Consider the following 14,668-nt stretch of genomic DNA (forward strand, 5'->3'; position numbering starts at 1 on the left):
GTTGTGTTTCTGCGATGGTCACCCAGTTATTGAGGGACCGCGTCCAGGCTGGTGAGGAGCACTTGCAGAGACAGTGTTCACTGCGGCAGCAGTGGAGGACGAGGCCGGTGGGCTGGACAAACGCCTTCCCTTTGCCCTGCCTTCCCAACCTCCCCGCAACAACAGCCATCAGCCGGAAGCACAGAGAGGCTGCGGGGACAGCAATGTCCCACAGAGCGTTTTGCACCGCGTAACTTTTTGCGTGGCACGTAGGTTCTGGAAACGCGAGAAGCCGTCCCCGTCCCCGTCCCCAGCCTCCCGCGGGAAGCAGCGGGACGCTCCTGCCCTCCGGGGTGCCCCGAGGACCTCCCAGGGCCGGGCGCAGGCACAGCCCTCGCCCAGCGGGCAGCCTCCCAGTGCCACGCACCACGCTGCGAGCCCGCGGGGGCCGGCACCAGGCCTGGGCCGCCGGCCATCGCCCCGCGGACAGCCATGCCTTGCGTTCCGCCTTGCCCGGCCGCCCCGCCCCGCCCCGCTCCGCTCCGCTCTCCCGCCGTGGCTGAGCGGCAGGAGCGCTCGGGAGACACCCCCCCCCCCCGGGCCGCGGCGCGGGGGGCCGGGGCGCTGGGGGCCGGGGCGCTGGGGCCCGGGCCGGGCGCTGGCGCGGCGGCCCCCAGGCCCTGCGACGCGTGAGTAGCGGCCGGGCCGGGCGGCGAGGGGCCGGGCCTTCCCCCGCGGCTGCCGGGCCGGGCCTTCCCTCGCCTTCGTCCAGGCCGCGGGCGGCGGCGCGGGCCGGAGCGGCTCCCGGCGGGCGCGGAGGCCGCGGGATCGGCGGGCGGGGAGGCGCTCGGCCGGCGGCGGGATGGCCTTGGTGCCCTACGAGGAGGGAGCTGGCTGGGGAGCGCGGCAGCTGCACAGCCCGTCGGCCACTTACCGCTTCGCCAGCCACACCATCCGCCTCAGGCAGGACTGGCGGCGGCTGGGGGTGGCGGCGGTGGTCTGGGATGCGGTAGGTGTTCGCACCCAACGAAGTATTTCTGTGCGTGGTGGCGGCTGCCGGTAGCGCTTGCCCCAGCTTTCAGAACCACCTTGGAACATTGGTTAACATTGAGTTGTTAACGGAAGGCTTTTTTTCCTGTAAGGGTTGTTTGGGTGGGTTTTTTTTTTTTACAAAAAGTAGACGTTAAACTCTGCTTTACCTTTTTTTTTTTTTTTTGTTTTCTTTTTCCTCATAAGAGATCCTGGAGGGCTGCAGGGGAAACGGGTCACCTTAAACCCTGCACAGCCAGTGCCAAATACAGGAGGTAGTCTGGGTAACTGACAGAACTCTCCCCCATTTCTTAACAGTGGCCAGTGAGGTTTGCTTAACGCCCTGTACAGTACAGACCCTGCTGCTTGTAGCGTCGAGAAGGACTGCTGATAGACTTATCTTGGCGATAAGAACCGTCTGAAACAGAGGGGTTTGTGGCGGGCCCGAGGCTGCAGGGCAGTCGGTCGCAGTACCGCTGTGGGAATCCAAGGGCTTCCCGTCAGTCGGGTCTCTGTCCACACACAGATTGCACTTTTACCTCTAGCTTTAAACAACAAGTGTAGCAATGTTAGCAAACTCCTGAAATGAATTGGTGCACAGGGCTGTTAGTCTTCCTTGACATCGTCTTTGACAGAACTTGCTATGGAGAGCGCTCCTTGTCAAGATTTCGGTAAAATGCAACACACGTTAGATACAAACAGATAGAAGTGTTGTTACTTTACTCTCCCTATGTCCTCCTTCCTGATGGTGTGCCAGTGTTGGGCAGAAGCCTTCTGAAATACCACGCAAGATACCGTGAAACCTTATCTTGCACTTCTGCAATACTGTGTTCCTTCGCCGGTGTTTGACACACCCCAGCTTTTCCTTTCCAAATACAACTCTTTCTGCCTCCTGTTATGTTTGGGGGATTCATGAAGGAGTGTTGCTACATCCGAGTTGTAGTCTCCGTGGTTCTTTTTTGCTTTTGCCTATAAGAGTCTTACGTAAAACTCATAAAAAGACCACACGTGCACACAAGAGGTGGAGAAGAGCTGAACAAAGTCTTACTGCAGACCCGAAGTGCCTGATCCTTCCCATAACCTTCTGTGTAAATCAGAAATCCAGTGTTCGGTATGACTGAAATGAGCCCTGTGCTTAATTGCCCTTGTCTCTTGGTTTAGGCTGTTGTCTTGTGTGCTTATCTGGAGACGGAAGGCATTGATCTCAGGGATCGGTCTGTGATCGAGCTGGGAGCTGGAACTGGATTGCTGGGAATAGTGGCCACATTACTAGGTAAGGGCTTTTTTTTGTTTGTTTAAAGCAATTTACAGCTGTAGTAAAACTGGCACTTTAACATCTACATGCCTGGTAGAAGTTAACACCAAAGCTACATACATGAACTGTGACGTTTCCTGTCTGAGTCATCTTCCTTTCTTGTTAGACTTCAGAGCCTGCTGCGTTATTTATTGTAGCGATGGTGCCACTGCAGTTTACTTTATGGTGGGACCCTGTTAAGGCTGACGCCTGTTACCATGGCACTCAGCTCAGAAGCATCAAGTTCTGTAGCTATTCTCCCCCAGGGAGCAAGTGCTGTGCTTAGTTTTCCACTTGTCCTCATAAAAGCTACAGACAGAAACCACTCTCTGAGCTTGCGTAAGCCTTGTTAGTCTATCTTACAGACAGGGAAAGCAAGGTCTGGAGAAATGAAGTGATTTGCCTGTGATCTGTCTGTGGCTGAGGCAGGGACTGGGTACCATGTTAAATTTGCACTAACTGTCCCAGGTTAACTTTGTAATTCAAAGCTCCAGTGGCTGTGGAAGGTGCCTATTGAAATAATAAAAACAAAGCAGTTTGACAAAATACAATCACGCCATGCAACATCGCACAGGCATAACTTTTGTCTGACCTGTGAAAGAGGCTCTCTAGCTGCCTCTCTCATACTGAACAAATACAGAATTGTAACAATCCCTGTAACTTACTCTGTCACCTATGGAAAGGCGGAAAGTAACTTCTCTACTTTCATGCACTAAGAAGCAGCTCCAGAAAACACTTTCTGTTCCCTACCCAACTTAATCTTCATGTGGAGTACATTTTATATTCTTAAGTGACTGAGGAAGGGTAGGCTGTATGTAGATAGTGGGCTTTTTGCTTGTTTTGTTCTTTTGTTTGTTTTCAATCAGGCAGCTCAGGGGAATTGTTAAAGTTTAACAGGAAATAAGGAGCCTCTTAGAGCACTGTATTCCAAATGCTATATTTATGGACATTGATTATATGTCTGAGACATACACTCCTGTATCACTTAGGTGCTCGTGTTACCATCACAGACAGGGCGGCAGCACTGGAGTTCCTGGAGTCAAACGTACAGGCTAACTTACCTTCTGAACTACGCCCGAGAGCTGTGGTGAAGGAACTGACGTGGGGAAAAGACCTGGGTAACTTCCCTCCAGGAGCATTTGACTTCATCCTGGGTGCAGACATCGTGTATCTGGAAGAAACTTTTGCAGAACTGCTTCAGACGCTGGAGCACCTCTGCTCAGAGCAAACTGTGATTCTTCTTTCCTGTCGTATCCGCTATGAACGGGATCACAAATTCTTGAAGATGCTGAGGGGCCATTTCTCTGTATATGAGGTCCACTATGATTCCAGTAAGGATGTTCATATCTACAAAGCACAGAGGGGTAGTCGCAAGGATGACTTTTGACTCTGTGCTTTGTTAGTAAATTACTGACGCTGTTCAATCCTCACCTTGTTTCTACTCAATACACTTGTTCCTAAGCATATAATTGTAGTTGTGTAATTTCACTGGCTTCTTGTTCTGATGGTCTTGTCCGATCACTTGGTCTTATGCAGCAAAGATTGTACTTCTGTTCTGCATATTGAACCTCTGCTTCATTTCTCAGTAGAATTGTATAAGGTCTTCCGCTGACTTTTTATCAAACATAATTTTTGAAACTGATTTAAGATGCAGAAATCTCCAGGCATCAAAAATGCCATCAAAAGATCTGTTGTTTAAAATCAAACCACAATTAATTTCTGTGGGAAACTTAGAGTGTTTTTTTCCCCCCTGTTATCACTTTAACTCTAGAAAAGTAAAAGTGGATGAAATATAAGCTAAGACTCTAGCGCTAAATGCTTTAACTCTTCAGGCCTTCTGCATCTTAAAAGTTGCGGTAAAAGAAGCCACTTGAAGGGCAAAACCAACAAAGGCAGCTGCTATAAAGTTGTTCTGTTGCTGTCACTGCTGAATTGAAGAGCCGTGGGGAAACAAAGAACAAGGGCGGTGCCTGTGTTGGGAACTAGTATGGCAGAGTAAGCCAACTGAGAACTATGAGTGGTGTTTTTACCTGACTTGCAAGCATGGAGGCTATGCCTGCAGTACTGAAGCAGTCATGGTTCTTGGGTTGTCCCTAACAAGATAACTTCCCCTCGTACAGATCAAGGCTCCTTGGAGCAGATACACATGCACCTGTGCCAGCCCTTGACTCTCAAACTACCGTTAAATAATGTACTTTCTGCCTTTTTTGTGGCTCACTCTGGCTCTGAGAGCTGTTATTTAGGAGAGGAGGGTGCTGCTGTAAAGGCTTTGTAGCTAGGCGAGTACTTATTCTTGTATTACTTGGACCTTGGGGCAGTGTCTAGATTTCGGCATGCTTTCTCTGCACAGTGGCAGTTAGACGCTGTTCTGAGTAACTGATTTCATACCCTGAGCTTGTAAAAACACCTCTGTGTGTTTATTCCACAAGATCCTGCGTGAAAAATGCTGCAGCCTGGAATCCATCTCGCACCAGCAGCAGCAGACTTCCTTCTCTTTCTAGTGGTGGAAGACTAAAACTGGTGAAAACAATGGGCTAACAGAAGACGGCTACGCTTCTAAATGCAGGCATTGCAATAGTACATTTTTTTTGGTGGATGCGGAACTTGTTTTATCTTTAAACTTAACTTACAAAGCCCCAGGTCAGGTTCAGGCTTTACATGTGTGCATGTCTTTGGCACTGGCAACAGCAAACACCAGCAGGGCCTTGGATGTTAGGAGTTCTTCATCACTTCTGTTTCCATCAAACATCCTAACTGGAAAAGATGCAGAGGGACTGTGGTCCAGAAGTGATGTGCAGACTGTAATCTGGAAACGACACATTTATCATTACAGCTGTCATTAATGAGGCCCAAAGGTCGCTCATCCCTGGTGCATCTTATGCATGGTTTCAGCTAAGTTCCTTGCTTGGCTCTGGACTCGGCTTGAGAGTTGCTGCTCTGAAACACTTGTTTACAACAGTATTCTCAGAAGCCACATGGTGTCACTAAAACAGCACTTACGCAGCTGGCTGGGGATCTGCTGTCTGGAACTGGAGTTGAAGTTCCTTCGAGGGAAGGAAGACAGCACCTTTAATTAAAAACAGAACATGATATGAGCTTTAATGTGTCAGACATGGCTGCTTCTGTCCTATCAACTGGGTGAGCAATGGCTGAAAAAAATTAAGAGCTCTCCCCACTCTCTCTGGCTCCAGTTTTTGGAGCTTGGCTGTAAGTTCTGAGCACTTCTCGTCCTCCCCACTGGTCTTTCCTTGTCTCCGAGCTCATCTGTGCTCACTGTGTACTAGGCTCCCTCTGGGCTGGAGCTGGAAGAAAGCAGCACGCTGGTGCTTGGGCTTGTGAGTGCATGTGACTTGGTCCGTGGGAAAAGCCTGCTACCTGGCTGTGCTCAGCCCTCACAAGAGGCTGCAGCTTGCGATACTGGGAGCCTTGGCAGCTTGTGCTCTTGCTATAGTAGGACCACACTTAAAAAGCATGCAATGAAGTGTAAGGACAGAATAAAGCCTAGTGTGGCAACCTACACACTTTTAAGAAGGAGGCTTTGCTCCAGGCCTTGCTTTGACCATAGTAAAAGTTTTGTACTTTTACAACAAATCAGTTTAATTGCATCTCTTTCTAATTGTTAAGCAGCTTTCAGTGTCTGTTTTCCCATTGCTCCCGTTACAGCCCATAGCCTTCGTACCAGAGCAGGCATGTGCTGGAAGAGACCAGGCCTGGCTTCTTTTTGCTCTGTTGCTGTTGCACACAGCAGCTGTATGCAAACCCCGAGGGAGTATGTTTGAAGGCTGAAGCAATGCTACTGCCTGTAAGTAAATACTTCTGGAGAAAAGCGTGAGATGATACTGGCCGATCAGGTGAGTGCCTTGCCTCTGACCTGCAGAGCTGAGCTCTTGGTGGCCCCTCCCCAGCTCAGCAAGTAGCACCCCCTCCAGGGGACACCTTCTCCTCCCACTGCTACTGGGGTGCGTGCGCTCCTTTAGATTCAGGAGACCAGACCCAGGAATACTGCGGTTAGGCCGCAACCTCAAGCACATTAGTTCTGGTTGCTTTTTAAGCTACAGTGTTTAGGGGCAGGCACCAACCACGAGAATGTAACTCAGCCCGTTCCCTCTGGGCTGTGCTAACGCCCACCCGCACCAGGCAGGGAGCAGTGCCTTCCATTGTCCCAGGCTGGGCTTCGCAGCTTTTTTATATTCCCATCACACTTGGCTTCAGGGAGATTGTCAGGACTGAGCCACACTGGGTGTGCAGGGCAGAAGTAGCAGGGACGTAACTGCCCGGTGAGTGAGCACACAGAGAGCAGCCCTCTGCGATGACACCTGCAAACTTCAGTGTCCTGACTGACTGGTCCCAGGTGAGCTTCTGCTCTGGTATGAGCTGATGCATGGTAATGCTTCAGCGGCTGGTTGGCAATTACACTAACACCCTGCCCAAGCACTTTGTCACCCTGTTCATGCCGGCACTAGAGAAGTCGGCGTGATTCTCCTTCGGGTGGTTTCCACAGCGTTGGTCCTGTTTTGTAACAGATGACGTGAACTCATCTGTAGGGAGGATGTGTTTGGGCACGGGTTCCTGAGTCGTGGGGCAATGCGTATATAGTCTCTTGAGAAACGAAATACTCACCCTAAGGAGAGGATCCAAGTCACAGGGAAGTGACCAGGTAAGACGCGAACACGCTGTGAGATTGTGAAACCACCCCTGAAACATGCCATTCTGCAAGGGAACAAACTTCTAAAATGTCATTGCAACTGAAGTCATGTTTGATTAATATTAAGACACAGAGTATGAAATCAGCTCTCTATCTTACGGACAAAGAGCTTCAAGGTGCAGCAGTGTCAGAAGAATCAGGTTCACCAGCTGACCTACTGACTGCACAGGGATCTGTGTTACCCGATTCTTTTCACTGTGAAATTCAAGCCAAGCTGCATTTTTACCTCAGGGACTAACCCCTGTTTGGGATTCTCCTTCATTACTGAGATGTAGATTTTACTGAGCAAGTACGTGAATGGCATTATGAAAACGCTCAGTTGTGAAAACCACAAAATCCCAGTGATAATGAGCTGACCTTACTGCCTCCCCTTGATTTCACTGGAGGTGTGTTTACCTCAGTGCTGAATTTGTTCTTCTGGCTTTCATCCCAGTGTTTGGATCCAGCCTTGCAGATTACGTAATGGGGTTGCGATCCTTGCAGTGTTTGCTGCCTTCTGTTCTGCTCTGTTATTAACATCAGTACTACACGGTTTACAGGAATGCTTAAAAGTGAGAAGGACAGCATATTTAAGCTGTGAAAGGGAAAAGTCTTTCACACATTATTAAACAATGGAACTAATTGCCACCAGAATGGCTACTGGAAAGCAGGTTTAATAATATCAGAACTGGAAGAGAAACTTTGTTTTTCAGGACTTGAAACTCTCACTAATCTAATTCAATTTAATTAAGATTAAAAAAGCCTTCCCTTTCGGGAAAATTATCTCATGAATACTTACAGCAGGCCACAGATCATGAGAGGACAGAATAGTCTGCTTAAAATACGCTTTTTCCCATATTCCTATCTAGCTACCATTTGGCACTAAATTAGTGTAAATGGAACATCCTGCTCAAAAAAGAGACTTTGTAGAGTTTTTTAAAGCATGTTTATGTGACTGCACATAAATGTTTGTGTAAAAAGGGAGTTGACAGTTTATACCACAAAGGTTACAGTAAGAAAAAGCACTTCTTTATGACAATAATTCACAAATTCACAAGAATCACTTTAATATACAAAGCAATTACTACCATTCTGAAACACAAAGCAGCTAATATGTACATAGTGTTAATAAAATGCATTATAACCCAGTACAATTTTTTTTAAAACACAGATAAAGCACAAAAAAATTAAGTAAAAAAAACCAAACAAACAAAACAAAACACAACAGGGATGTTTCTAGATTTTTAGGGAGATGTAAATAAGAATTTATTTTCCCCCAATAATGGATTTTCATTTAGTCTTTTAACTTCCACAAGTATGTGGGAGTCAAGCTCAAATACCCTGTTCTGTGCTGACATGGTTTGGGTAAAGAATCAGAAATGCAGATGAGGTGAACGTACTCTTTCCAGCTTACATTACAAAGGGAGAACCCTCGCTCTGGAAGCTTCCCTGAAAAATGATGTTCCAAAACAATTTCAAATTATAAATCCAGATTAGAAACAACTCATTTTTTAAGTGAACAACCAATCTCTGGACAAGTCTGTGGAGGGGTTGGCTGCCAACTAGCACCTCTTCTTGCCCTGTTCCCCATCCCATCCCTAGAAGTCCATATAAGCAGCACAGTTTCAAATCTCATACAAACTCGAAGTCTAGAATTTTTTAAAATTAATGTTTCAATATAAATAAATGCCATTACACACAAAAAATGGAGTGGCACCTGGATAAAACACAACTTGTGGAGAGCATCCAAACATCCTTAGCTCTTAAAGAGTGGCCGTTTCCAGGTAATTGACAGGCTCAAGGCCTTCCTTCCCTGTGGTCTCACTCAGCTATCCCCTAATTTAGAGAAATACGTAGCCAAGGCAGAGACTGAGTGAACCGAGTGCTCCCAAGTCGTGAGTACAGTAAGTAAGTGGTCAGCTTATGAAGTGTGCCAACCATGGATCATTACAGCCTGTCCCTGGCCCTTTCTCTGCCTGCACACAGCTCCTGAGGACAGCCAACTTCTCCTGCCTCTCACTGGTGAAAGCAAGACCTGAACTCACCACTTCAACAGCAAGTCACAAACCGCACTTGCAGTACCAGAATGCAAACAGGTCACCGACTTCAACTGGGGCTATGTGAACTAGCCCCAGCAAGCCTCTTTGCAGGCCAGAGCTTAAATACATTTAACAAACACATTACAAGGCCAAACTCTTTACCAACTGGATCTGGTCCCTTTTTCCCAAAGATGTACAGGTTTCAGCCATGTCCATCCACAGACCTGAACCTGTCACAAGCACACAGTAGATAGACAGGATTTCAGCACCTCGTTTCTCTTCATCAGTCCGGCTCCTCCCAGACTAACTAAGCGTCATGATACATTCAGGTTTCTGCAAAATCAGTGTCTTGTACAGCTAGCAAATTCAAAAGCTCAGGGAAACGAGTTCCCAGGCACAGTACAGAGAACCATCAATGTACTGTATGCTTTCAAAACCTGCTCACAGTGACAGATTCCAGGGTTATAGCTAAATTATCACTGCTCCTGCAAAAGAGAGGTGGTTGTGCTTTTTTTATCTTTTAAAGCAGGGTGACGCATTGTCAATGTACCTTTACTTCCTGGTGTCAAAGAACTGGAAAGCCTTTTGATTTATTTTCTTGGAATGCAGCTTGTAAAACCTGCAGCCAAATCTCAGATTAAGAAACGGGGAATAAAGTGGCTGAAAAACAGTTCAGCTTTTCCTCCAAATTAACCTCCCTTTCCCACTTGGGATCACTGAACTAGTTCTATTCTAAAAATAATTTCACATCCGTCCTGTACATACTGCTCTGAGACACCACACACTTAATTCTTTCCAGTCTTCAGTATTGCCTGTTCAGATCTCCTGCCATTTTGAAGTAATGCCTGCTGGACGCCAGGTGCTAATCAGCAAGTTAAATTTGTAAAGGAGTCAACTGCTGTGGGGAGAGGAGTGAATTGTGTGCAGGCAGCAGGATTACAACAATTGTGCCAGGAAGCTTCTCAAGCAAACTCAATTACTCTTAATTTTTTTTGTTCTGTGTTTTTGTTTTGTTTTTTTTTTTAAAAAGTGCACATTTTAATTAAACATTTACAAAGAACATAGTGTAACAAAAATAAATACATGACCTCTTGGTTAGATCATTGGCAAATGTTACATCACTAACCAGCTTCAGGGTGAAAAAATGACAATAAAAACAGGGTCTTAGAAAACCAATGAAATCCTCTACAAATTGTCATAGATTTGCAATCACTGATACTGAACTTGTTTTGATGGGGAGACTTGCCTTTACTTTAACCCACAAAAAGCACTGGCTGGCTGTCATAAATTAAAAAAAATATAAAATAAAAAAGCAGAGGCCAATTTTCACTAACAGATGACTACTTGCAGCTGCAGTCTACTGGAAGCCCAGATTTTAAAAAACCTGTAGTACAAATTTAGATCAGAAACTACCAGGGCTGTTTTTCCTTATTAAATCTCTCTCTCTCTTTTTTTTTTTTTTTTTTTATTTTTTATTTCCTGAGCCTCTTAATGATTCCAAACACCCCACCAATTTTCTGATCAACGTACAAGTACCGGAGAAGACAGTGGTCTACAATGCAAAAGCCAACTATAGAACAGCCTGAACCTACAGGTGTCTGTATAGTCCTGACGAGCATGACAGGCTAAAGTTGTGCTTTCAGATACAAGCAATGGTGCTGGCAACTACCAAATTCTGGTGAAATTGCTGCTTAAATAAAAATGCATCGCCACAACCCCAGGAGGAAAACAGAAGCCTTACCAGTGGTTCCTTTAGAAAGTAACACCTTAACAACCTTTCCAATTGTTTTGCCTTTGATATATAGCTGCCAAAGAGAAAAAGCCCAAAAGTGAACTATTCTGCGGGGTGGTGGTTGCTGTAAAACAACTTTTTACATAATTTCAAAAATCTCCATCAATAAAAACCAAAAAGAAACCTCACGAAAGCCATGAAAGGTGAAATAAAATTCTTGAAAATGGATAACTGAGAAACAGCACAAAACAAATCGGTAATAAGCGCTAGAATAATGCAGCCCAGAACTACCGGGGCGGGGGAAAGCTTTCACACACGCGCACACGTCCACACACACCCAGACATACACAGAAAAGTAAAAATTTTTTCTGACCTCCATATACTATAATACTCAGCATTCCTGACTTAAAAGCTCTCAGAGCTGTAGATTATATACTGTGTGTATATATATATATGTACATATATTATACATATGTATTTTCCAAGAATATCTAAATTAAAAGAGCACCTCTGACAATATCTTAACTGCCTGATTGGTGCTGTTGTTTTGCAAAATAATGACATTACAAAAATTATATTTCAAATCAATTCTTGTTTATTATGAACATAATGGATCTAGCCCTTTCTAACCCTCTCTTCAGGTAAAACAGGCTATCAATCCTTGAAAACTCACAACTGTGAGATATAAAACTAACCCTCCCTCCCCCCCTGCCAGCATAATTTCTGTCCTATTTCCAAATGGCCTTAGTTTATAGAAGCTGATTACCCCAACCTCACTACTTGATAAATAACATATGAATGGATTCCTGTGTCATAGTCTTTCCCTTATTTCCCAGTGTGAATAGTAAAGCATGTATGGGGTAACCCTAGCCAGCCCTGTACTTGGTCTAATACATTTTTTATTATTGTCATTTAAAATTTCCATTAAATAAATTCCAGTCCCTAAATCCTCAGTGCAGCTGAAATGCAAGTGAAGATCCTTGCAGAGCTCTATGAACTTTAATGTTCTTTTTCCTAGTGAAACATTAGTTGCTAATGAGGTCTAGACTAGTAACACTACAGACTACTTGCAGACCATGCACAGACAAAGCAGTAACACAGTTCTCCTGTCACTGCCGCACAAATTTGCACCAACCCTGTATTAGAAAAACCCTGCCTGGGTACTGGTTTAGGCTCCCTGGTCCTTTCAGCTCCCAGGCTTTGTGCCGAGTGACTATCAGCAAGCGCTAAACACTGCTCATTACCCACTAGGAACAGCTCTCAGATCACAGCTAGCCTCATTCAGGTTCACTGCAAAAACTCAAGTTTTTGCAAACAGGTGGTTCTACAAAAGAAACAGCCTTAATGTAGGCATGTACAGCCTTTTCCGTGTTTCTCAAAGCTGGAGGAACCATCCCATATAACTGTATAAATTAGGCCATCATGAACTTCATGTTTTATAAGAATGACTCCTGTATTATCAACATTTCTACTTCAGCGCTAGTTCTGAAAAACTGGTAACCGTTCTATGTGTTTGTATTCTCTGACTAAGAATCAGACCATTTTTATAAAAGCATTACTGAGAATTTAGAGTCTTCTTCACATTTGCATTGCTAAACTAATAAATTCAACTTTCATTAAATAAAACCATGAACATTAATTCTCTATGGCAGATAAAAATAGACCATTTATAAACCCCCTCAAAACTTGTGAAAATGAATTCTTTCATAATTGATACTTATGTTCTCTTCTTCAAATACAAACGTAATTTGAAATTATTGCTAACTCTAGATTTAACAACAATGCTGTGAGTTTAACCCTGCTCCTTTGAAAGTCTCTGAAACTGAATGCCCTCTCAAATGAGAAAACTAGAAGTTTTAATACTGCTTAGCTGTTTGAGACTCAACTGCCCAGAGTCTTCCAAATGTTCTTAGAACGTCACATTGATTGTATAACCTTTTAGAAGCTCATGTTTGAAATTTATCTTAAAAACAGGTAGAGTGAATGGGAAAAAAAATATTAGCGAATACTTCGCTAGGGAAGGCGTTAGTACAGACCAGAGCCTTATTCCTATGTCTCTATACATAAAAGTTTGACCAGAAGCCCGAAGTAAACTTACTCCATCAAATTACCCAAGCTAATATATCAAGAGTCTGGCTTCAGAGGGCCAGTAAACAAACTGCACACGATTCTTTTCGACACATTCTTTTTGATGACTTCTTGACATTCTTTTTCGGTTCTTTTTCAGCATGATTCTTTTTAAGTCCTAATGCTTAGTACAGAGTTGGTTTTAAACATGAACTACTTTTTTAACAGTGTAAATTTGGGAAATATTTCATTTCCTCAGTGCACACAAAAATTTGATCTTGCAAACATCTGAGGCACATGAGTAATTTTACTTACAGGAATAATTTACTCGGTAAATCTGACCTTTTACATGAAAAAATCCTCCAAATAAATTAAGAGTTTAGCTAGCTTGGCCAGGTTCAAATAATTAATATAGTCCCTTGCGAAGCAGAAGTTGGAATATTTGTGTTTGAAGTCCTCTTCAGTATTCGAGGTTGTCCTGGTACTTGTCATACTGAAATTTAATTTATGTATGGAAGGCAGCCTCAAAGTTTGAAAAAGAATCTAGCAAACCAGGCTGATGTTTCCATTGAGTATAATAATTTCCATTACATAAGATAGTGCTAGGGAAATAGAAATAACCTCATTGCTTGAGAGGACTTGGGGGACAGACTATACCATCATCAGGGAGTATGTATGTGGAGTTGGCCATGCTTCAACTGCTTAGTTGTCCTGCATATGAACAGGTAGTGCTTTCAAGTGTTACCCTTGCTTACTATGTGACTGTTTTTGAAATGTCACTGTTGTACCTTTTTATTCTGAATTCCTTTCCCATCCAAATATAATTTCCCAACCAACATCCTATGAAGTTGGTGTTTGCTTTTTGTGCATTCATAATGCTGAACCCACTTGCACACATAAGCTTTGAGAAGCAACAACTGACCAGTGAAGCTCATTTCAATGCATTTGTTTCTGAGGTATGGAGAAGTTTTTACTAGTCCAGGAGGGTTTAATACAGATTACAAATCAAAACCCCTTCTGGGCTAGTTTGAAAAAGGTATGTTATCTCCACATCAAGAACGTGACTGTGAAGTGCCTTTCATTTGGCATGCCAGTTAGCCATGTATTTTTATAGTTCATAATGAATATGTGAAACCAATTTGGCAACCATTGCTTCTTCATTGCACCATGTATGCTCCATGTATGTGGCCCACAGTTCTCTGGACCAAGAGGCTGGGGTGGTTCTGTCTCTAAGGCAATGGAAAGGGCTCAGCACAAATTCTTCAAATCATTACAGGACCCTCCCCACAGTAACTTCCCAAGAGACCGCTGTTACTCCTTGAAGAGGATGGGGAGATGAGAAAGAAGCCTGTTCTTCTTCTTCATGCTGAGACTGATGATGAAAATAATCTTGTAGGGGGAGAAGTGGAGGCAAGTACTTGAACATTCACAGTTTGATGCAAAGCACAGATGAAGTATATTCTGTAGTTGCTTCAGGCAGTTTTGCGCATAGAAAAAAAGAAATGTTTAGAAAATAAAAAGTTTACTTTGTCTTTCTGGGCATAGCCAGAACCAGTCTCTATCCCACCTGGACAAGTGAAAATGGGAATCCAAAATTAATCTGATTTGTGGCAGTAAAGGTCCTTAAGTGCTTTCAACTCCTCAATCAGTGTCTTGTTTTGGTTTTCAAGCACAGCCACTCGATTTTCTAGACATTTCACATACTCCTTTTTCTTCCTGCGACATTCACGTGCTGCCTCTCTGCAAAGCAAAAAACGCCATTCAAATCCAGAATGATGACTTGCAGACGTGGGCTACTTAGCTGTTCAGGTCAAACCTTTACCTAGCACTGCCATTTTTAGAAT

The 14,668-nt window shown here is 44.3% G+C and overlaps 2 protein-coding genes across 7 annotated transcripts in view; one reads left to right on the forward strand and one right to left on the reverse strand.

The window, feature by feature from the left end:
- Positions 1–775: 775 nt before the first annotated feature.
- METTL21A (methyltransferase 21A, HSPA lysine) lies at positions 776–6,210 on the forward strand. 3 transcript variants are annotated; one of them, XR_007507385.1, is made up of 4 exons: positions 776–988; positions 2,170–2,281; positions 3,292–5,440; positions 5,966–6,210. XR_007507385.1 is itself a non-coding variant. In XM_049811389.1 (3 exons), exons 1-3 carry the CDS (start codon positions 842–844, stop codon positions 3,687–3,689), a joined length of 657 nt encoding a protein of 218 aa, XP_049667346.1. In that variant the 5' UTR covers positions 776–841; the 3' UTR covers positions 3,690–5,456. The 3 variants fall into 3 exon arrangements, 2 of the variants coding, with proteins under 2 accessions (XP_049667346.1, XP_049667355.1); XM_049811389.1 differs by lacking the exon at positions 5,966–6,210 and having other exon boundaries at positions 3,292–5,456; XM_049811398.1 differs by lacking the exon at positions 5,966–6,210 and having other exon boundaries at positions 3,219–3,489.
- Positions 6,211–11,472: 5,262 nt separating this feature from the next.
- CREB1 (cAMP responsive element binding protein 1) overlaps positions 11,473–14,668 on the reverse strand; it is a 38,194-nt gene continuing 34,998 nt past the window's right edge. For all 4 annotated transcript variants that reach the window (XM_049800721.1, XM_049800712.1, XM_049800729.1 and 1 more), the window contains one exon: positions 11,473–14,564. In XM_049800721.1, the coding sequence (XP_049656678.1) occupies positions 14,420–14,564 (145 nt within the window). In that variant the 3' untranslated portion in view covers positions 11,473–14,419. The remainder of the gene's footprint in view (positions 14,565–14,668) is intronic.

Source organism: Accipiter gentilis, chromosome 1 (assembly GCF_929443795.1).
Source record: "Accipiter gentilis chromosome 1, bAccGen1.1, whole genome shotgun sequence".
In the NCBI taxonomy this organism is placed as follows: Eukaryota; Metazoa; Chordata; class Aves; order Accipitriformes; family Accipitridae; genus Astur; species Astur gentilis.

What these genes read in the sequence shown, in the direction of transcription:
- METTL21A (XM_049811389.1), top strand. Translation starts at nt 842, where the DNA reads ATGGCCTTGGTGCCCTACGAGGAGGGAGCTGGCTGGGGAGCGCGGCAG. An exon ending in CGGCGGTGGTCTGGGATGCG is followed by an intron (nt 989 to 2,169) that starts GTAGGTGTTCGC and finishes CTCTTGGTTTAG; the next exon opens with GCTGTTGTCTTGTGTGCTTA. An exon ending in AATAGTGGCCACATTACTAG is followed by an intron (nt 2,282 to 3,291) that starts GTAAGGGCTTTT and finishes TGTATCACTTAG; the next exon opens with GTGCTCGTGTTACCATCACA.